General features: G+C 39.6%; 1 protein-coding gene across 19 annotated transcripts in view; it reads right to left on the bottom strand.

The window, feature by feature from the left end:
• The window catches only part of TENM2 (teneurin transmembrane protein 2), a 1969530-nt gene that overhangs the window by 377237 nt on the left and 1568109 nt on the right, over positions 1–24184 (bottom strand). For 15 of the 19 annotated variants that reach the window (XM_040444168.1, XM_040444170.1, XM_040444289.1 and 12 more), the window contains one exon: positions 2647–2856. The exons of the other annotated variants lie outside the window; for them this stretch is intronic. In XM_040444168.1, coding sequence (XP_040300102.1) covers positions 2647–2856 — 210 coding nt within the window. The remainder of the gene's footprint in view (positions 1–2646; positions 2857–24184) is intronic. 19 annotated transcript variants of the gene reach the window in all.

Here is a 24184-nt window from a genome sequence, read left to right as displayed (position 1 = left end):
GAAAGAGACAAAGATCAAATTGGTACCAGATCTTCAGAACACAAGGTCAGTGACAAGAAACCAACTTAAAAAATTCTGTGTAATTAACCAGCTAAACGTAACACAACCAATCACCTGGTCATTTTGTGTCAAGACACCTACAGAAAATCCAGCCCCTTTCATCAAATTCAATTCAGAACACGGAGACACAGCTTTGTACTTTGCATCTTCTGTGTCAAACTCTATTTTCGATCCTTTATGTCAAATCTAAATTCATGGCAACAGCATTCAGATCTTGATAGAATCCCCAAATCGCTCTAGACCCCAAATCCATTCCACAAGACACACACACACCTAAGAGCACACATATTTGTACTGGATTTGCACTCACTTAGCTAAGTGAGAGTCAAGAATTTTGAATGACTGCCTGTTGGCTAGAGCTTTAGCAAGTTTTCATATAAGTACCTGCTGAAAACAAGGGTATTGCACAATCGGGTGTTCACCCCTCGGGTGAAGAAATCATATCCATACAGCTCTCATTTGGGATGAAAATGGACCCTCAAATGTTCTGTGGTATTTTCCCTGTTACTGAAGCTTAAATCACTATCAATCTTAAGCGAGCTGAACAAATTGATGTGACTGATGAAAAATGGATAAGTTTGACTCCGAACACACAGAACTGTTGTGTCCACCAAAATGAGGTCTTGATTAGTCAGAAAGCCAACAAAAATACCCTATCAACAACTTACAATCTGATACAATGTCAAAAAGGAAAAGAAATCACTCAGTGTTATCACTGAGAAAACGTTCTGTATGGCCCTGAGATACAAACTGACCTCTCTTATGGAAATCATCTTTGCCTGGCTATCTATATATGCATAAAAGGATATACTTTTTAAAAGCTCATTTTCTCCCTAATAATTGTCTGTTTTTAAAAAGCTATCAGCAGGTGCACCTCATTTCAAAAGCCTCTTGTCCTTCATAATACAATATTCATCACGATTACATAGTATGAAATAAAAAGCAGCAAAACATAAGCGAGGATAGTTCAATTAAATGCAACATAATCTCTGCAGCAAAAAGTGGTTCTGTAGCTAAAATCAGGTTCCAATGAAAGGAAAAAGGGAATATATTTCCACATATTTTTAATTATATAGAATTTCCTCAAACATGATTTTTCATAATATATTCCATTAAGTTAACATCACATTTGAAGAAAGAGCATTTTCCGATTTCATTTTAAGCCTGATTTTGAGCAATTACAGTGTCATTGTTCCGCGGTAGAAAGGTTGAATTCATTTACTGTGTGGTTATGTTAGTTATGATTGATGTCTCTTCTCCAAATGATAAACCAATCACCCCAATGATGTAATGTCATTTTAAGAGTGCCATAATCACATTTCTCTCAAACTAGAAGCTCTGATGAGTTCTAATAAAGATTTATGGTAGATTAAAGGCCTTCATAATATCAACAATGGATTGCTCATTTGATGAGAGATTTGATTAGGTAATTTTTTTGAAAAAGAATACGAGTTTACTAAATATATCAGGCCTGGCTTTGAAGAAGGGCATGGGCCATCATAGAGAGCAGTCCATCATTCCATCTTCAGAATGAATCATCTTCAGTATATTTGGGGGGTCCTCTCTAAACCAGAGGTTGAGGCCTGTGGTGGCATATTCTCGTGGATGAAGCCAAAACACAACCTCACTAAGGTGCACTCTTGGCATGGAAAGCTCCTTATTGCCTTTGATGCGATATGTTAATTAACATATTGAGACGATAACTCCAAAGCTTTTGGGTCAGGAGCGATTAATTTCTGAAAACGTCTCTCTTTGGGCCATGGGTACTTAACCCTAGATCTCGTCCACTCCTATGTTTGTATGTTTTGTGAACATTTCACCAACAAGACATCAAAATAAGGCATGACCATTGCTGAGCCCAGGGCAATTCTACCTAAAATCCAGAGATTGGAGCTGCAGCAGTAGCCACAAAATCCTCACAGGTGGCACAGAACCTTGTGACCAGTGCCTCTGCTCTGTGCAGGTGAAAACCACAAGGATAATTCAAGTTTTAGAGGCAATATTTATCATGGTACCATGCGATCAGCTTGTTAAATTCAAGTGAAGTGGTACATGCTGAGGGTTATAGGAGAGGTCACCCCCCAAACACTTTAGACTTGGCAAGGCATTCAGTATTCATGTCAAGGGAATGCATTTTAATCACAAAATCATCTAAACAAGCAAGCAAGAAAGAGTCAGAAGCCAACCATCAAAAAGCAAGAGATCTGAAATGCACACAAATTGGGCACGTGAGGGTGTCCAGGGTCACTCGGCTATGACCAGAATGGTAGTAATACAAAATTCAATATTCCATTGTCTCTCTACACTTCACCTTTGAGACCCGAGGGCTCTCATGTGCAGCAGTGGGCAAATCCCTCTCACTGAAGGAGGCCCAAGCCCTGTTAAGATAAGCAAAACCTCTTTAGTAACTGCGACCTTCAATAAATGTATCCTGGAACAGCAATGCCACCAAGCGACAAGCGTATTTCACCTGATGCTGCCCACACCACCTTCTCCCCAGCCCTCGAGTCAGAGTTGTCATTCTGCCGGAGACGTGAGAATGTCACACAGACAACACCACACATTCAGACACCACAGTTTCCTTACCACTGCTGGAGGCTTGCTGGGGCCCTGAGCATGCTCTGAGCAGGTATGAATTGGGGGAGAACTCCTCATCAGGGTTGGTGTCCATGATTTGATGGGAGGTGTTGCTGTCTAGCAATGGCATCTGGCAGCTAACTGGTGGAGGATTATGGGAGCTAGGCAGCTGAGCAGATGGGAGGAGGCTAGACGAGGATGTAGGTGGAATGGGACGACCTGGGAAAGAGGACAGAGGGGTCAAAGGTCAGCAATGAGTGTCATGAGAGCATCCAGAGAAAGTTACATTGAAACCACCTCACAATATAAATATCCAAAAAAAAAAAAAAAAGGAAAGAAAAGAAAGAGAAAGAAAGAAAGAAATGCTCCAAATGTATTTTTTTGAGTGTTTTGATGTTTCTCCAAATGTCCAAATTCATACTGCAGGTAGCTACATATTTCACAAAATGAGCATGAGTGGAAATATCCATCTAAAGGGCTGAAGTGCAATCATTCAGGAAAACATCCATTTCTTTCTATCTTCCCTGTTACAGCCCTACTATAATTCCCTATAATCTCTCACTGGACTATCTCTTTTACTGGTCTCCTTGCTTCCTCTCTTGCCATACATCCAGACACTCCCTACTGTCTGCATCCCTTCTCTACAGCAGCCAGAATATGTGTGTATGTGTATGTGTGCATATGTGTGTGTGTGTATATATATATATATATATATATATATATAATGTTTATTTTTGAGAGAGAGCACGCGTGAGCACGAGTGGGGGAGGGGCACACTGGATCTGAAGTAGGCTCTGTGCTGACAGCAGAGAGCCTGACAAAGGGCTCAAACTCATAAACCGTGAGATCATGAACTGAGCTGAAGTCCGATACTCATCTGACTGAGCCACCCAGCACCCCCAGAGTGATATTTTCAAGACAGAAATCAGGTTTCATCACTTTCCTGCTTGGCACCCTTCAACGGCTTCCCACTACATGTAGAAAGAAACCAAGACTCCTTGTGATGACCTACGTGTTTTGTCTCCTCTGGCACAAGCTGCTTCTTCCGCCTTACTTCCAATAGTGGCCTCTACTTGCCCCCTTATTCTCCAGCCAATGTAGCCATCTTTACTTCTGTTGCTTGAACATGCCATATCATTGTCTTCTGAGTCTTTACATTTCCTGTTCCTCTGTGTGGAATATTCGCCCCACCTGCCATCTCACTGATTTTTACAAGCCTGCTCCTTCCCTAGAAACTTTTCTTGTTTGCCTTCTTTCAAGCTGCTCACCTATGTGCTCTATCCTATTAGCCTGTTTAAGTTTCTTCATAGCCCTTAATACTATGTGAAGGTGGACACCTGCCTACATTACTCACCCCTGTACCCTCAATAATTTCCTAACGAACAGCACTTGCAGAATGAATGAGCAACCAAACTGGTTTAGGGTAGAGGTAGAAAGGGCCACACATTTGCATCCTAAAGAAATTGCCAATGCCTCCACTCTGTCCACCACCGTTTTGTTCTTGTTTTGTTTTGCATACCATGGGGGAATTCCTACAAAGCTCGGCCACTCCAGGCAGGAGGAAGAGCAGCCAGCCCGCAGGTGGTGGGCAGTAACTTGGAGCTGCGAGAGGATCAAAAAGTTCTCCTACCACACAGAAGCCTGCTGCAACCTCTCTTTCACATGGCAGGGAGCTCCTGGCAGCCAAATTGCTGAGTGAAGATAATTGCTGTGTGTACTTTCACCTGATTCACCCTTACATGTTGGGGTCCTTGCAGTTGCTTGCATGCTAGTTTGCTCATTTGGGAAGTTCAAAAAAAATGAGCCAAGACTAGCAGCCCATGGGATATGCCCTAGAGCTGGAGGTGTGGAAAGAAGGGTAGGGTGTTGACAAAGCAAACCCAAGGAATCAGGTTAGAGTTTCAACTCAGGCAAGAAGTATCTGAGTCAGAAGAAATGTGTTTTCCTGCTTTTAGATGGACTACATATGTGAATATGTTTTCAGCACCTCAACTGGATGCCATTTTTTTGTGGCCACCTTTACAATTGTATTTCTCGATCTATTCCTCAGGGCATTAAATGTTATTGTTAGATCAGTTTGGTTCAGTAAAATTTAAAAGTGAGTCTTATGTATAATCCACTCAATATTGAGAACATAAAAAAAAGACAGGGCCACCTAGATAGCTCAGTTAAGTGTCCAACTCTCGATTTTGCCTCATGTCATGATCTCATGATTCATGAGATTGAGCCCTGCCTAGGGCTTTGTGCTGACAATGAGGAACCTATTTGGGATTCTCTCTTTCCCTCTCTCTCTGCCCCTCCCCTGCTTGTGCAAACACATTCTCTCTCTCACTCAAAATAAATAAATAAACATAAAAAAATAAGACATCATTCTTACCCTCATAGAGGTCACAGTCTAGTGGGGGAGGCAGACAGTAAGTACCATGTGATAAGAGGAGGAGGCATGTAATGACATGGTGTTGTCGAGGTGAAGGAAAGGGACACTTGGTCTAGCCCGGCCAGGGAGAGGTCAGGGTGGAAAGTTCAACAAGAATTCCCAGGACAGTTGATGCCTGAACAATCTTTGAAACAAGAGGAAATGGACCTCTGGTAAGAGGAAACATGACAAACAGTAGCACCGAGCCCCCAAGCCACTAGCTTATTGCCCTTTTTGAGGGTGGGAGTTGCAGAAAGAGACACGGAATAAGAGACTCTTACAGCTCACATGTTAGGGGCTCCTGTCCAGTAACACAGTTAACAAATCATCATCCTTGAAATAGAACAATGGGTAAGTGGAGTTTGATTTGAAAAAATCAATTTATGTATAACAGTTTGGAAGCCATGTAAGGCATGTTCCTACCAGAGGCTCTCACAAAGCGAGCCTGAACACCTCAGAGTTCCATCAGAGTTGGGGCTAACATTAATCAATACTTCTCCCATAGTTATCCCTCTACTAACTACCATCGTTAGGATTTTAACTGCCAATGTTTTTGTGCAATGACTGTCTGCCACTCACTGTGTCAGCCACTTTATATATAACATCTATTTCCCAAAATAATCCTATGAGGTTAGAATTATTATAATCCCCATTTTGTAAGTGGGGAAACTGAGGCACATAGCAGTAAAACTCATAGTTAGCAGGTGACAGGGACCAGGAGTAAAACTCAGGTTTGTGTGTTCCAAAATCTACCCTCTAACCACTCTGTATTGCGTTTGCCCTAACAGCATGATGATGACAACGATGACAATGATGATGGAGGAAAAGGAAAAGGAGAAGGCGAAGAAGAAGAAGACAATGACCTATAAGGATCAGGGAAGGTTGATTTACAAATCATGTTTCCTGTTTCCCATTTCCTAGTCCCAAGGCACTCTCAAGATTTCAAGTAAGAAACATTTCTTTGAATAAATGGTTATTTATAGCATCTATCATATGGCAGAGTTCAAAGCTTTTCTTGTAATTTTGTTATGAAGTTCAAAGTGGTTCCTTCACAGCAGTGTTACCCTGTGCTTTCTTCAACGCCCTGAATTTGGAGGTGTCCTGACCAGGGCACAGTGAAGTCAGTGTTGTCGTCCACTTAGCAGTGAGGCTCTGGTAAGAACAGATTCTAACTCACAATCAATAGGCTTTAATGTTTGTATTATTGAGGCATATCTGGAAATGTATGTTGAAGAACAAGAATGGCTGGAAGCCAATTTTTAAATTCCTTTGAGTGACTGAGGTGGAACTGAAGTTCAAGTGCAATTTTCCAGGAGCCTGATATGATAGTTGCTGTGAAATCACTCTTTACATGAACTTTTTGAAATTTTGTTCAGCATGAATTCATATCATATAGTACAGACAGAACTGCTTTTTAATTTATACAAATACAGACAATGGAAAAGCAGTCATACCACAATGAAAGCACTGGGGTTACGTCAATGTATTGAAATACACATCATGGAACTGTCTGATTCCTGTTATTTTCCTGCCTTCTTTAAATCTGTGCTTTCGTAACTCCTTAAGCTGCTTGATGGTACCTACCATTACTTGGGAAATTTCTCAGTCCCTAGATCTGCCCCCAATCAAATTGTGTGCTGTTCTCTGTTTGCTATGTCATTTGCTAATTTTGTTCACTTATGCTACATTTTTCCCCCGACTATTCCAACTGACAGAGACCATCTGTACAGACACAAACAGGTTCCAAAGTACAGGGGAAAAAGTTGGAACTTATACAGGCTCACTTTATAGACCATGATTTCTTACTAAAATACCTAGTGTGGGATGGGCGTGTAACCAGGGGTATGTACTTATCTAATTCCTACTTTATGCATTACACAGACGCCCTGACCCCCAAACTATTTCTGAAGTTTCATTTTGAATGTGTAGAGAGTCCCCAGAAAATAGAGGGAAACTTGGTTTAATTAATCTGTTAAAACAGCAAGAGGAAACATGCAAAGGCAGCAATATGTCATTCATTAAACTCATATGGTCTTGTGTATGTGTGGGTGTGTATGTGTGTGTCTTTTCCAAGATCCCCATGTAAATCAAAGTCTAACTAATTATCTGTGTGATTGGGTTCCCCCACAACCTTGAAAATGGAGACTAATTTAGATTTTACTAATTTATCTTTTTCCAAATGAGTAAGACTTTGAGATAGTTTCAACTCGTAAAATATTTCTGATTAAAAGATCTACAGCTGGACAAAGAAGTTCCCTTGATAACTAGGATAGATTGGTAGTTTTGGATTGCTGTATTGAGAAGGATTTGGGGGTGCCCTGGATTCAGTGGAAAACAGTGGCATGATCAATTAGAACAATCCTGGACCAGGAATAGGGGAAAGGCAGAAGGTGCCAAGAGCTTATTTGCCACCCATGATCCAGGCCTTCATTCACCAACAGCTTCAGCCATACCTGAAAACTTCCTTCATCCTACACCATCTGTGTTTGAAGGAACGTTACTCCAATTCCCATCATCTCAATTACACCACCATTTTCCCTCCTTAATCTGATTTGGATTAAACTTTAGTTCTCCAAGAAAGGGCTACAATCTCCCCTCCATCCCCAAAGCAGTAAATATTATCTGTGAAATTGCTGGTCTGCCCAAATGTTGTTAATACATCCACTAATTTATGATAGGGACCATGTTGCAGATCAATTCCCAAAATTCACTTAAAACAACTGGTTCCTTTTTCATTCAAAAGATTAATGGCAAGAAGATATTAAAATATTCTGTATAGGCAATGCATAATTGATCTATGTAGTGACAAGTTGTCAGAATATTTGGTGGAACAGACAGAATGATCAGGAGACAGTAAAAAAAACAAACAAGAAACCAAAAAACCAAAACCAAAAAAAAAAAAAAAAACCTAAACAAACAAAAACCGAGTACCAGGAATAAGCAAACCCAAAATAATAATTTCAATGGCGGTATTACCACTTAAAAGTAAGATCTCGCTTTGTGCTAAGAAATGAGCAAATATTATGCATGTATTTTTCTTTTCAATACTCACAAATTTTCTATGAACCAAGCACTATTATCACCCCCATTTACAGATAAAGAAATAGGCTATCTTTCCTATCAATGCTCTGGTAGCAAACAGCAGAGATAGCTGGATTTGAATCCAGGCAATCTGACTCCAAAACCCAAGCCTTGAATGGTTCATTCTAGCATTTCTGCATCAGACAAGAATAATTGCTAACAAATGAATGGGATGTGAACCCCAAACTCATCAGTCCCCTTCTGGAATGTACCATTGAGGTTATCCTAGGGGAGGTAAGTAACCATGGGCAGAATCAAGGCTCCTCCCGGAAATTACCACAGTGACCATTCACATTGAATAAATAATGATTTGTGAAGACAGGAAGCAATTCGTGAACCAGAAACTGGAAATCCTCTGTGGCTCTGTAAGTTCAAGAATTTAATAAAAAATAGCTTTTGAGTTAAAGTGGAGTATTGCAAAATAACTGTATTAACGTAAACAGTTGGTTAGAGAATTCAAACAATTGTCCTAATGACATTTCCTAGTACTTTCTGCTTATTCAGATATTTGACTAACCATTTTCCTCCCCAAATGCTTGAGGTTTGTGAAACCCATATTTTTGATGGGGATAAAGAGTGAGGTACCTATTTGTGTAATGAGAAATAATTTCAATATCTGAGATATTGCCTTCCTATTGCTTGTAATCAATGAATTTTTTAGAAATGTGGGCCTACTTGCTTTTGAGTTCCATAAGAACATTTTTCAGGAAAATATATCAGTTTTTGGAGTTCTGCCTAGTTCTGCAAATGTGGTTTGCAGAGGGCTGTGTAGTGGGACATTCTTCAAGGTATGATGGGCTTCAGTGACACACTGGGGCATGGTAGCCATAGTGACTGCCACAAAAGGTACAAACAAGGTACCCTGAAACTTTAGCTGAATTCTCTGCTTCCAGCTGAAGGGACATGGCTGAAGCCACCACACATCTATTCAGCCTGTATTATGTGCTAAGCATCAGGCTCAGGGATTTTATTTATGCCCCTTCCATAATTATTACAACACTGTCTAGAGATACACCTGAGAGTCATTACCAAGATGGCCACTCAGGTGTGTGAATTGCCACAGCTACAATGGATTATTCCGAAGCCTGGAGTTGCCAATTTATTCCATTCTCAATTTTCACCATGACGCAAATGAAACCTTGGACTCCACTGGATGTGATCTTTTGCAAACGTTTGTTTCTGCCTTCATGCATGAAGTATTTCTGTGCACTATGCAACCCATTCCTAACTTCTTGGCCTGCCTCATTGTTTCTGTCCTCCAAAGCCCACGTGAGGAAGAGAGAGGCATAGACTTTGGAGCCAGGTTGACTAAGCTCTGCTACTTTCTGTGTGAGTTTGAGCAGCTTACTTCACTTCTCTGGGCCTGATGATAATAACAGGGACTTCATACGTTGTTGTGAAGACTGGAGAGAATATATATAAGGTCCCTAGAATTGTGTTTGACACATGGTAGATACAAGGGCCTAGAGGGAGCTAATGACACTTGGAGCTTATTGTTTCCAATTTGTTCAGAAACAACTACTGTGTGTGTGCATGACTGTGCCATAGGTAGGGAGGCTCAGGGAGATGCTGAGGCTGGAACAACGCAGCCATCTTACCACTCAAGGGGAGACACTGCCTGAGAATGAAGTCAACAGGGCAGCAAGCAGAGATGTGCTAAGAAGGGAGAGACATTCCTAATGGCATCAATAGAGTACCTGGAATCAGCCAGGCCTGAAGCAACATTACCACTAACGTTTTCAATATATGAACTAATTTATTCTCTACCTTAATTTTTTGTTGTTTTGTTCTTTAAGCCAGCTTGAGTTGATTTCTGTCACTTAGAACCAAACACATCCTGCCTGAAACTTATCATCAAGCCCAAGTGAGAAAATGACTTGGCCAATGTCACAAAGTTATTTAGTAGAACTGAAAATAGATTCCAGATTTTCTGTCTCCAGTATTATAAGAATTCCATGTTCTGTAAGCTGACTCACTTCCTTTTAAATCACAAGAAATCAAACATGTGGGGTCCCAGAGAAACCACTTATGGTGGAAAGTATCTAGATTTATAAGAATATTGTGGGTACTAAAGAGGAGAGATACACGCAGGTAGCTGTCGACTTGTTACCCATCAAGCATGCACTGTAGCAGCTGTTTGTCCTCAGAATTGGAGAGGAACTCAGATCACCTTCTAGCAAGTGCTGGGCCTTACATACACCACACTGATCTTGGGGTAGGGTTAGAGGGACTCCATTTCTTATCTACATTTTCAATTTTTAAAAAAGAACAGAGACAGTAGTTTTGATTATAATTATAGAATGCAGAAGACCACAATGAATGTAGCATCTTAAATTAAAATACAGACATATATACATTTATATTTTATACTGATATTATATTTTATATATTCCCTGTAGCAGCCTGCTTATATTTATTGCTGATGTTAGGTTGGATATGTCATTCTTAACAAGGGACAATGTTGCTCCCCAAGGGACATTTGGCAATGTCTAGAGATATTTTGATTGTCACAATTTTTTGTGGTGGGGAGAGGATGCTACTGGCCTGTAGTGGGTAGAGATCAGAGATACTGCTAAACATCTTACAATGCAGAGAATAGTCTTCCACAACAAAGAATTTCCAGGCCCAAATGTCAGCAGTGCTAAGGTTGAGAAACCCTGGGTCAGCAGGAGTGATGGCTTTAGATTAGTATAGGTTATGTTACATGGTCAATATTTAAGTCCTTTTTTCCAATTGATAAGAATTGGACAGATATTAGAAGTGAAAAATTTGATTCAGCAAGAATCAGATCACTCCCCACCCCCATAAGAAAAGTTCCAGCAAATAAATTTACATTGTCACTGGGACATTTATGTTAGAAAGCAGGAAAATTTCCCTAAGTTGAGTCTAAGTCGTCATTGGGAGAAATTATAGCATGCCTTTGTCTGGAGCTAGGAGACCTGTTTGCCATGAGATAGTTGGGCTGTCTTCACAGAGGCAAGAGATTCAGGCCGGAGAATGTTCCAACTCAGTTGTAGCTTATTGAAACTCACCTGAGGAATTTTCATAACCCCTCATGTCTTCTCAATGAGGCGATAACAGCCTAACTCATTTCATATCACCTTGTTTGAAGTTTTTATTTTTACAGAAGACCTAATTGCCCTCCTCACTCACACTTCAGTGAACTCACTAAAGCCCAGCTAAGCATTTCTTGGAAACAAAGTGTTTTTAGATGGCCCTGACAAAACTATCCTGATTTCCCACAAGCTATTATACATAATTTATTGGAAGAGTGGCAGGCAGTTGGACTTGCCCCAGTGAGGGGGCCTCTTTCACGAGCACTAGCATGAACTATCTTCACAGTTCGGGGCTCTATGCATTTGGGTGTTGTTACTACATCTAACAACTTGCATGTTTATATGTCACATCTTCCTGGAAGCATTGCACTTTGGAAAGTGTCAAATATAGATCAGGCTATAGATGGAATGTAGACTTTATTTTTGAACTAATATGATTTCTATACTTTTCTAATGCCAGCCCTTTCATATTCATAATGCCAAGTGAAACAGTGATTCTGTGCCGCTTCCCCTTTTGAGGACACAAATCCACTTTACCTGTGGTGACACAATCCTCAAATACCTTCTGACATCTCAGTTGCTTGACACATGTACCTAATTATATTACCCAGCTCCTTTAAGATGAAATAGCATTGTTATTTTGGTGATGTGTAAATGTCTAGATCAGTGCTGTCCAATAGAACTTTCTGTGATGAGGGGCATGTTCTATGTCTACAATGTTTAACACATGTGGTTATTGAGACCTTGTAATGTAGCTAATTCAACCGAGGAAGTCAATTTCTAATGAATTTAAGTTTATATTCCATAGCCATATATGGCCAGTGGCCACCACATTGGGCAGTATAGTCCAGACTATGACTCTAGCGTTCCAGTTATTAGTATCCCTCACTCCTATGTTTCTCCCTTCCATACAAGAGCCAACATATTTCTGAATGTACAAATTTGTTCACATGATGCTGCTTCTTTCAATTCTCCCAAGAGTATCCACAGCTTACATAATAAGGTTGCAACTCTTGTATGGCAATCAGCTTTTGCCAGATCTTCCTGTTCCCTATCTTCTAACCACATCAAAACTACTATACTACTGAATACCTATCTCTCTCTCTTCACATGCCTCTGAGTGCATAGTAGGTATTCCCTTCTCATTGACAGTCTCAACTTCCTCCCGAACACCTCCTTAAAGACTCAGATCAAGTATAACCTTTTTTATGTCTTTCCTGATCACCCGGCCCAGAAATATCCAGAAAAAACTTCTATTGTTATACAACTGACCCTTAAAAAATGTGGGGGCTAGGTGTGCAGACAACCCATGCGGTAAAAAAAATCCACATGTAACATTTGACTTAACTACTTGTAACGATTAACAGCCTTACCAAAACCGGAAGCCTTACCAAAAACATCAACAGTCAATTACACATATTTTGTATGTTATACCTATTATATACTGTATTGTTACAACAAAGGAAGCTAGAGAAAAGGAAATGTTAAGAAAATCATAAGAGAAAACACATTTACAGTACTGGACTGTATTTACTGAAAATCATCTGCACATAAGTGGACCTACACTGTTCAAACTCATGTTGTTGAAGGGTCAGCTGTACTTGTGATATGTTAGCCTATTTGTCTAAATGTCTGGCTTGTTCATGACACTGTGACTGGGGAGAAACTGTGGATTATACACCTTTGTAACATAGCACCCAGATGAGAGCTTGTACACAATAAAACAACAGTGTGATTGGATGATTACAAAGTTCACTCCACAAATACTTAATGTATATCAAATGCACACAGCATTGACTTCACTGTTGGCTGCTGTGATTGTTTGTGTTGGGTATTGGGTGCCTCTCCATGTGTAAGTATTTTATTGGAAAGAAGTGATTCTGATTTTAAATGTATGTTTTCTACTTTTAACCAAGTGGCTAGAGTATTAAGTTATTACTTTGGCTGATGCTCAAATAAAGACCCAGCAATCTGTGACAAGCTTGGAGAAAAAAAACTGTTAGATTTATTAAGAGGCAATACATGAGTCTCCATGGTGGCACATTTCTAGAGAATTTTCCAGGGTGGTGGTGTGATCACATTTTTTTTGGACTAGCTACCAAGCTTAGACCTAACCCCTGTGTAAGATATGATCCCACTCTAACAATAAAAGTTTCCCACTCTAGGGAACTGATGGGGAGCAGTGACCCAAGCCTACCTAAGAACATGAGATCAAAGTGCTGAACCATGTGGATGTTGCAGTCCCTTATGGAGTTTTCTATCTGAGCTGAATAGCATGCAGAAGATATATTGGATGAACCTACATTACACTCCCAAAAGAGCTTAGTTGGGGGGGAAAACTGCTGGAGAAAGATTTAAAGAAACTGCATGCTCATGCTAAAACTTAATTTTCAAGGGGCCTTGCAAAAACTCCCCCATGACATGTGGAATCTAGCTTACTTGTATGTTCAGTTCCTGGGTTCATGGTATATGGAAATAACAATATTTGATAACTAAGATTTATTGAGTTCTTTGTGTGCTAGGCATTACTTCCAATTCCTTTACATATATTATTATATTTAATCTTATAGCAAACCTTTGGGATAGGTAATATCAACTTCACTATAATGATAGTAGGAGACAGTTTGGTTGGGAGGAGTAATTTGAGTCCAGGCATGCTGGACCTAGAGCTCATAGCACACTGTACAGGAAATGACAATGGAATTTAGTTAACCTTTGTAAGGATGAAGTACCAATCACTGATGACACTGTGGTTGGCACTGAAACTAGAATAAAGTTCAAATCTTGGCAGAGCCAAGTTACCAAGTCTGGGTAACTTCAGATAAGTCACTTAACTTCTCCAGGCTCCAGGGTGTGTGATAAGCAGAATGTGTATAAAATATATGTCACAGATTAGTGTAAATATTAATTAAGACATTATATAAATGTTTTGAAGTAAATGATAAGTATTATCATCATCTATTAGAAGGGTATGAGGTAGTTGTCCTAGTCCCCCTCTAGGACATTTTTAAAATTAAATAGTAACATATACGAAAGTACATTGAAAATGGTGAAGTGCTCTTCAAATGGTAATTGTTTTCTTTTTCAGTACTGGAAGCTTTCTTTTTCAAAAGCTTTGTCTGCAGATAGCAAACAGCTCTCAACTCTAAGTCTATGTTTTGCTATGTGCCTTAGAGACAATGAAGATAAAACAGGGGCTCTAGGCAGCAGATGCTGGACTGTTTCATCTCTCTGCTGCCTATACTCACATTACCCTACCTACTTCTCATTGATTGGTCCTTGATAAGATGCTAAAGATGAGATATATTAGGATATATATCATAAACAACAGAAAGGCTGAAAAGCTCTCCATTAAAGATATAGAAATATTCTGAAATGGGAATGGAAAACATAAACTAGACATACGAGGTCTAGTCTTTTAGGACATGGATATCCTATACATTAGCTCATTCCTCCTCTGAACATCATTTGAAAGTTGTTGCCTTGTACCTAAAAAATCTCCACTACTTGTATAGGGAGACCAGGGACCCTTACTGTGGCTACCAGATGCTAGCTAGTTGTATGACTTAGAGCAAAGTTATTATCCTTACCAGGCCTCAATTAACATGTGCAATGTTACTGCACTATCACATGACAGCACCTAGTACTTTAAGAAATGTTATGATGTAGTTTCACATCTTTCCCTGTGCATGGAAGGTATTCCCTTCTCGCTGACATTAATTTCTTCTGAACACCTCCTTAAACGTGTTCAGCCTTCTTTATAAGTCTTTCTGGATCACCCCATCCACTGGTACCCAGCACATAATTCTATTGTTGTACTTGTAGTATGTTAGCCACATCAAACCCACAATGAATCCATATTCCAGTGAAAGAGGATAGTATTCACTAAAAGCTTTTGAGCATTCATGATGTTGTAGGCAGTATGCTTAGCACATTTCTTGGTTTGTAATTTAGGTAATCCTTCCAAAAATATTGGAAGGTACTATTATTATCCCCATTTTACAGATGAGGAAACTGAGCCTCATAGAGGTCAAGGGATTTGACCAAAGTCACACAGCAAGTAATAAACAAAGCCAAGACACAAATTCAGATCTCTAGAGTTAAACACACAGAGTTATTGCAGCATTAACTGTTGAAGGGTGGGTAATTCCAGCTAGGATAAGCTGGGAAGGCAGATTAGAAGAGATAGTAGTGTGGGTGTGACAAAATAATCTGTAGGGAGCTCTCCTTCATCATTAAAAAGCCACAATTTCAAAATACCATCCTGCCTGCATAGAAAATATGAAGATCAATAATTGGGTCAAGATCACAGGTGAGGTTGTATCCTAACAGGAATTCACAACCTGATTCACGCTTTCCACATCTTCTCTAAGTCTGGCTTCCTTTTTTCATGAAGGTCAGAATGAATCTTCAAATTTCTCTTTTCAGGCCCTGCAAAGGCAGGTGTGTGTCGTAGTTTCTCTGAAGGCTCACTTATACACCCTTCAGGGAAAACTATGCATTAATATAGACAGCTGGAGACATGAAAAAAAAAAAAAAGGTGGGGGGGGGCTTACAGGAGACAAGAGGAAGCATTAAGGGAGAAAAGAAAGAGAATTAACTCTTCCACTGGGAGCATGATAATCATGCCTACCAAATACACCAGCCTCTCAGCTACTCAGCCTCAGGACTGGGTGCACAGTGACACATCTGGGTCTAAAATAGTGCAGTGCTATACTATGGTTATAAAGATGTGGAAGGGGAGATGCTTCAGAGGGTTTTCATGATGCCTAGCAGTCTAGTGGCCAGTTAGATGACAAAGGTGTATTCAGCTCATGAGAAGTTGTTTTGTGTGTGCATGTGTGCACATGCGTACACACACCCTTCCTTAAATTGACTAGAGTCAGCAAAATTAATACACACCCACAGGGCCCTGTTGGAGAAGTCTCTATTTTCATAAATAATGCTTTTCTCGCCTTTTACAAGCCTGTTTGAAGACCTGCAGTGCATCCTGGCTACAATTCAAAGCCCATCTAATGAAAGCACCTCCACTGTCAGCAATGTTAATGTCACTTTAAAGAGTGTGAAATGTTGCTAAATGTGTCAGGAAACAATTAGATAACATAAGAGGCATGTTTTCTCAGTGCACAGAGAAATATATTATGCAGGCGGGAGATAAACACAAAGTTTTCTGAGCTCCAGCATATTCAGCACTCTCCCTCCCTCTCTCTTTTTAATCCAACAGAGAAATTGTTTGGCAAGAGTAAGCCCTGTTTCAAATACTTGGAGAAGGGAGAAAGGCCTGCTTTGCCTCTGACTGCTGTCGCTTGAGCCCTGTGCTATCAGGCTCAGCGAGATACAGTCTTCCACTCAAATTAAATGTGTGCCCTCCTAATTAGCATTATAAATATAGGTTTCTCTGAGCCAGAGTTGATAAAATTACAGTGTTGGGCTGGAAAGGAACTGGTAGCTCTCCCATGCCGACACAATGGCTAGCGTTTGCAAGGTTAGAACAATGCCCCCAGAGTCTGCCCCCATCTTAAGAGGTCAGCCTGGGGAAGGAAGGTAAATGCCAAGCAGGCTGACATTAGGACAGCAGCAGGGCCCAGATGCAATCTTTTCTTTGTATGTGGTGGTGTAAGGTTTGGCTCCTAAGCTCTGGGGAGAACAGTTCTTACTGCAAAGCTTCTTTGTAGAGTTTTGTCATCTCCACCACCTGTGGGATTCCAAATGAAGACTGGAAACCACAGGCAAGGCCTGACTAAAAGGGATTATCCAGAGTCTCCGTCCAGAATCGCTCTCCATGGTTCTGAAACAGCACCATGCCCTAGGAGCTGGTTTCTTTCTCCCAACCCTGAGAAATGTATGCCCAACTTCCTAGGGAAAATTTAAATTAGGTGAGGGAATTTTTGGAGGAGAGAGAAAAGAAAAGAGTCAATAAACAGAGACAAGGACAGAGTTTCTGGAAAAGGCATAGCCACTGAGTGATTGTCAGGGGGTAAAAGAAGGAAATGATTTGTTTTGACACTATTTTCAAATAATCACAGTTGTCAAGAAAGAAACCATCGCTGACCAGGGATGAAATGCTGAAAGACTTAAGGAAAGTGAAGATCTTACAAGTTAGATGACGCAATGATGTGCAATATGGGACAGGATCAAACAGGTTTGTGTGGGCAACCAATGAACCCCAGTGCGGTGGAAGTGATGTGATTAAAGTTAACACATGCAAAAAATCTTGGACTTTTTCTTTTCTTATGAAAACTTGCCACATTGTACAGAGGAAAGACAAAGACAATTGTGGCTAGTTTGTTACACAAATGTGTAAATCTGCAATGTCAGTAAATCTTAGAAGTTGGGGTTAGGGTTAACTTGCTGCTTGTATCCTTTACTATGCTTCTATTTAGAACAGCTATTTCACTACCTCTTGCTCTTTTTTTCCCCCTGAGATTAGTATAATTCATAGAATAATCTGGATTAAAGTCAAAGAAAGCTTTGGCTAAAGACCACTGAATGCTAAAGATGGAAACTCAGATAATATCTGGAACAACAGTTTCATTGTACTGATGACAAAATTATGGCTCAGAGAGAGAAACTGGCTTTTCCCACACCACACAGCGAATTAGTAACCTGAGTCCAAGACTCTGTTCACCAAATTACACTCCTCTTAATAATGTTCAAGTTGAAGGACAAATAGAAAGACTAAAGTTCAAGTTAGGATGAAGAAAATCTGGTTTCACAACAAATCATATTTATGGGCTATAATCCTATACTTCTAATCCAAGATATATAAAACAGTTGCCACCTGAAATAAAGCCCAACATATAATGTTACACTCTTGTTTTCCAAACTATGTTCTCTAGAATACTGAGTTTTCTCAGTGTGCAAACATGTGTCCCAGAAGAGTTTCATGCCCAGTTTGTGCAGTATGAGATAGTATGAGAAGCATAAGAAAATGAGTCCCACTGGAGTCTATGCTCATGTGATCACATCTGGATTGGCTGATCCATTCCATCTTGGGTTTACATCATTGCAAAAACCTTATTGAGAAACTGGATTTATGCAAGAGAAGAAATTTAGACTGATGTTTGTGTTAGATATCATTTAATAGGCTATAGTCCCTATAGGTCTGGAGCCTTCAAAAGGGGTAAGGAAAATTGTAATAATCCTCAAATAACTGAGTCATTACCCACAGAAAAAGAAATGGACTTTTATGAATTGGTTGAGAAGTCAGTTCCAGAAATGATAAAAATTAACAGTGGCAGATTCAGTTCAATATCTACTGCATTTATCTATGCCTCTCCTTTATCTAAGTTCCACCTAGTATTATGGTTCTTTAGGCATATGCCTTATCATTCTTTCTAGAGTGTCATCTACTCTTTTATTCATTCAATGCATGCTTATTGAGTAACTACTACATTTCAAACTTTCTTTCAGCCTATGATGCTACTCTAGGTGATTGTTGAATCTGTACTATTAGTGTTGTTGTTTGTAATCTTTCTGTCTCCCAGAGCACCTAATAAAGTACTTGCTCATAGAAAGTGTTTAATAAATATTTGTTGACAAAAATGGAAAAGTGAGCAAAGAGCTTTCCAACATTTACTGAGTAACATCAGAATTGGCATCCTTATAGGTAATAAGCTTTCCATCACCGAGATTATGCAAGTATTCCTGAGCAGTCCTTGTTAGCAAATTAAGAGAGAATGTTTTGGTATTTAGTGAGAGGTATGATTACAGGCCCTTTAAATTCATCTCCAGTTCTAAATCCCTATAGTTCTAGGAGTATTCTTGTTACTCTCCTTAGGAGTAAAAGAGACATAGGATCATTTCGAAGATGTCTCAAAAACAAGCAGTCTTCCCAGAGAGTCTCCCTGTCCTACCAGAAGTCATAAACACATTTGTCTTCCTGTCTTCTGCATATCTGGAAAATTTTAGCTCCCAGCTGAAAAGTGAGACCCATATAGATTCATGCATCCTTAGAGAACTTAACTCTATTTAAAGGAAACATGTCACTGTGTTGGAGCTTAAGCTCAAATTAATTATAACAAGTGTAATATTTGGCCAACCTTAGTCTCATGTTTCAACATTTCTGCTTGATCAGTTTCCAGAACTAAATGAAAGCCTATAACCATTTTCAATGTAATAACACTTTTTGCTTTTATGAATGCTTTCATCTGTGGATCTCAAAGCATGGTGCAAATAGTAATTAATGTTTACCTGGGAGGTAAGGGTGCATTTGCTCATTTGGCAAAGTGGGTGTAGGATGGGGTGACTGTCCAGGCAAAAAGTGAAATTGCGTGATTCCTCTTCCGACCCATTTTTTTCTAACATTGTGGTAAACTAGTCATGTTGTTTAAGCAAAGAGTTGGCATATGTGCACTTAAACTAAAATAGTTTCTTTCCAGGACAAGAGAAGTTGAAATAAGTGATTGCATGGAAAATAAAAAGGACAATGGGGAAATCTCATCAGCATTCCCAGAGAAGCCATCCTAAAAAAGACTCTTGAACCTTGCCCTCCTCCTTTCTCTTCCTCCCTCCCTTGTTTCCATTTATTAAACATATATTCCTTGAGAATCTAATATATGTCAGGTACTATTTTATGGGATGAAACTATGAAGTGAAAAACCAGAATTTTTGCCTTCCTGAGGCTTATATTCTGGTGGCGAGAGTGGAAAACCAATAAAAAATAGCAAAAGTAACAATAGATACATGACTTTAAAGACATACCCAAACACATACATTTAAGTATGCATGCATATATGGGCTGTAGGGGGAAAACAGAGAAAGGTAAGGAGAATGGGGGGTGGAAAGGTGGGGTTCATGAGGGTGGATACTGCTTAATATAAGGTCATCAGGAAAGACCTTCCAAGTAAGGTAACACTTGAACAGGGACCTGAAGGAAGTGAGAGAGGGAGCCATGCTGGTATCTGGGGGGAAGCAAAGTCCAGACAGAAGGAGTAACATGAAAACAGGCTGTGAGCTGACAGCATGCCTGATGCATTTCAGGAATACCAAGCAGGTCAGGGAGCCTGCACTGCAATGAGAGATGGAGAAGAGGGAGACCTTATAAGCCACTGTGAGGTCTTTGGTCTCCAATCTGAGTGAGATGGAAGGCTTCTAGAGAGTTCTTGGGGGAGGAGTTACATGTCTGATGTTTAGTTTAGCAAAATCACTTTAGCTGCTGTGTTGACAAGAGCCCTAAGGAAGGCAAAGGCAAAAGCAGGGAGACCCATTAGAATGTGATTGCAATAATCCAGATCAAAGATTACTGGGGCCTGGAATGGAGAGGTGGTGGTAGTGACAATGGTGGCAAAGATCAGAACCTGGACATATTTTGAAGGTCAAGCTAATATGTTTGGCTGATGCATTAATGCAGGTGTGACAGCAAGAGAGTACTCAATAACAACTCCGTTTGGGGCCTGAATAAACATGGCTACAGAGGCATGAGTCCTACCATATTTAGGCTATGCACTGGCTTTAGCACATAGTGTAAGAAGACATAACTGGATTGTAAACTGCCATAAATGTTCTAAAGTAATGCTAATTGGGGCGCCTGGGTGGCGCAGTCGGTTAAGCGTCCGACTTCAGCCAGGTCACGATCTCACGGTCCGTGAGTTCGAGCCCCGCGTCGGGCTCTGGGCTGATGGCTCAGAGCCTGGAGCCTGTTTCCGATTCTGTGTCTCCCTCTCTCTCTGCCCCTCCCCCGTTCATGCTCTGTCTCTCTCTGTCCCAAAAATAAATAAATGTTGGAAAAAAAAATAAGAAAAATAAATAAAGTAATGCTAATTGTTGCCTAGAAAACACTTCCAGACAGGCGAATCACGATTTTATTCACAACTTTAGTAAAAAATATGCCCCAGGAAAAAGGAGGTAAAAAAGGTTCTGGAACAGAGCATAACTGACACAGCAGACACCCATCTTTGATTTGACTTAAGGAAATCTAATAAAATCTAAGATGAGAGAATTGAGCTTTCATCTTTGTTTGGGTAAAGCAATGCTATACATATTCAAAGTTAAAATTTCTCAACATATACAGGGATAGGAATGGTCCAGAAAATAAGCCATTTTCCCCTGCAAACTCATATTCACATGTGGTACAGAGTAGTAAATTAATTTTGGTCCTGTTCTCTGATTTCTCCTTTAGCTTGACCTGATTTTCTTGCAAGCCTCAGGCACAGTTAATTTGTAGGGAGGGGTGTGTGTATATATTAGAGAATATGTATTTGTACGTGTGTGAGTAGATGGGGATCTTTGCTGAAATATTAATATAGCATCTTTTTTATTATTATTTATAGGAGAACTATAACTTCAGGGCTTTTAAAATGAAAAGAAATGGAAGATAGGTGATGTGAAATTATTTTTTAGTGTTCATACCCTTTGGTTGATATATAAATAATACAAATGAAATGGTAAACAGCATTAAGGGTACAATTATTGAGTAAGTAGAAATGTAGATTCACAACAGTATCAAGTTCCTAGTTATCATGATAGGGAAGCAGCTATTCATGTAAAGCTCTGTAAGTTGGGTGTTTTTTTAAAAAGTCTTATTTGAATTTTACTGTGGTTGACTCATTTTACTGCAAAACTAGAAGATGAATTTCTATCTATAAAATCAAAAGTCTAAAGCTTGGATAGAGACTGACCACAAATACACAATTTCAGTGTGCACAGAGTAAGTGAAAAGAAATTGTGACAGTCTCTTGAATGAAACAGTTGTTTAATTGGTTCTGAGTGACCCACCATTCTAGACTGCCATGCAGCATTAATGGTGGGGAAACTGCTTCAAACCTTTCCAGGAAAATATGCCAAATCCTGTAAAGGAAGGCAAACATTTTCCTTAAAACAGCAACAAAGGAAACATCACCACAAAATCACGTTGGAACCATCGACTTAAAAGTATGTTATGAGTGAAATTTCCTCTTCTCAAATGGAGCCTCGATTAAAATGAATGTCTGAGCCCTGTAATCTCCCATAGGGTTATGGAACCTTATTTATTTAAATTGGTTGGTTGTCCCCTGAGAGTTCTACCAATGGAGTGATGCGAAAACTCATTAGTGCCATTTTATTTTTAAATTCCACAGAACAGCCTCAAACAGAGCATGATCGCTTCCCAGAGTGCTCCCACTGTGGAGCATCATTTACAACAGGAAGCACACCAGTAAATCATAATGCCCATCACTCAAACAGAGCTTTCCATCTTCCTACTTTCCTGTATCACTCCATGGGTAACAAATCCAGTTCATGACGACACCTGCAATGAAAATGTGACTTACATGCAGGACACATGTGCTCCTTTTTGTCTAATTCTGCAATTTTCTAAATGTTATGAGAAGGACACATAACTTGGAACTCCATGCCAACAAGAAATGTAAAAGAGCCGATCATGCACATTTGCTTTCTAATCAGACTCATACTCCGCTTATACAGTAGAGGCACAAAAGCAAAGAAACACCAATTACCATTAAGCCCAGATGTAAAGAGATCAATGCATGGGCTAACAATTGGGTGCTGTCAAACGTTAAAACCGCTAAATTCTCGTCTTGTTAAATCATCTGATGGCCACTTCTTCTTTAGTTAAATAGGGATAAATAATAAAAAACAATTTACAACTAAAAGATGCTAGCGTTTTGCAGCTGCTGAATGTCTTTTGGGGAGATTAGATTCTATAATGAGGAGATATAACCATCATTTTATAAAAGCTGTTGCTGTCTTGGGAAAAACACCACTGAATACGATTAGAAAAAGCCTTTCCTTCATGAACCTATTACAGTCATGTGCTGATTGCTTGGCATATGCTTAATGATATCTTCATAGCTGAAAAACAGTAATTTGTTACTGTAAATCTTGACATAATATATTAAGTTCAACTGTGCCCTTATTAGTTCTGCCTTTGACTTGAGTGGTTTAAACTTGCAAAATCGTACAAAAGTTGATAAGCACATCAACTAACTACAGTTTTAATGTAGATGTATACATTTCCCAATGGCTTAATTAGAAGTTTTTCTCAAAGGGGCGCCTGGGTTTTTCAGTCAGTTAGGCATCTGACTCTTGACTTTGGCTGAAGTCATGACCCTAGGGTGGTGGGATTGAACCCTGAGTTGGGCTCTGCCCTGAGAATGGAGCCTGATTAAGATTCTCTTTCCCTCTCTCTCTTCCCCTCTCACCTGCTTTCTCTCAAAAAAGAAAAAAAAAAAGAAGTTTTGCTCAAATAATTTCAATATTATTTCAAGCATCTGTGGCTACTGGTTCTCCATTAAGGGTGTCTGAGATACAGTAATGGGGGAATGAGAATTATGGAATGGACAACGCTCTGTGTGTACTACAGACAGTATTAGGCAAGAAACAGCTAACATTACTATCTTTCTTTTTTTTTTAAAAAACATATCAATTAAAGTATCAAGTGACATAACTCTAACAGAGACATTTCTAAAAAAGTTGATAATTCTTTGATCAAAGAAATGAAGAGAGGAGGAAGCAACATGGCACTTCTGTTTGCTTCTTTTCCAACTTACCTCCCTCTCAAACAAGTGGGCTGCAGGAATCTCCCCCTATCCCCAGCAGAAAGACCCAATCACGTCTTGACCATAAGACTTTTTTTTTTTTTTTTTTTGCTGCTGCTTTCCACAAAAACAGAGATGTCCACTACAAAGCTTAAGTCCCAGAACTGTTTTACTCTTTATAGTCAAAAGTCTATCTTTGAGCTCTGGTATTCTTTCTATCCAAGGCCAAATTTGGAAGCCTTGCAGTAGGAACTTGTTACACCTTAAACCAAGTGATGATAAAACAACCAGAAAGGAAAAAGATAACAGGTTTTCTCACCTTATCAAATATTTCTGTAGTACTTGGCACTATAAAATCCTTGCTTAATATCATTGGTGACTAGGACAAATCTGGATATATGTACCTTATTGTTTGTAACTTTTTAAAATTATTAACTATACACACAAGCCATAACTGGGTATCTTCTCGTCTAAGACAAAGAACTTCATACCAGGACTCAGAATCGTGAATCGTGGGA

The sequence above is a fragment of the Herpailurus yagouaroundi genome, unplaced genomic scaffold (assembly GCF_014898765.1).
Source record: "Herpailurus yagouaroundi ecotype Mexico unplaced genomic scaffold, PumYag 29, whole genome shotgun sequence".
Lineage (NCBI taxonomy): Eukaryota > Metazoa > Chordata > Mammalia > Carnivora > Felidae > Herpailurus > Herpailurus yagouaroundi.
The sequence above is the reverse complement of the archived record's forward strand: the minus strand, read 5'-3'. Positions and strand labels throughout refer to the sequence as shown.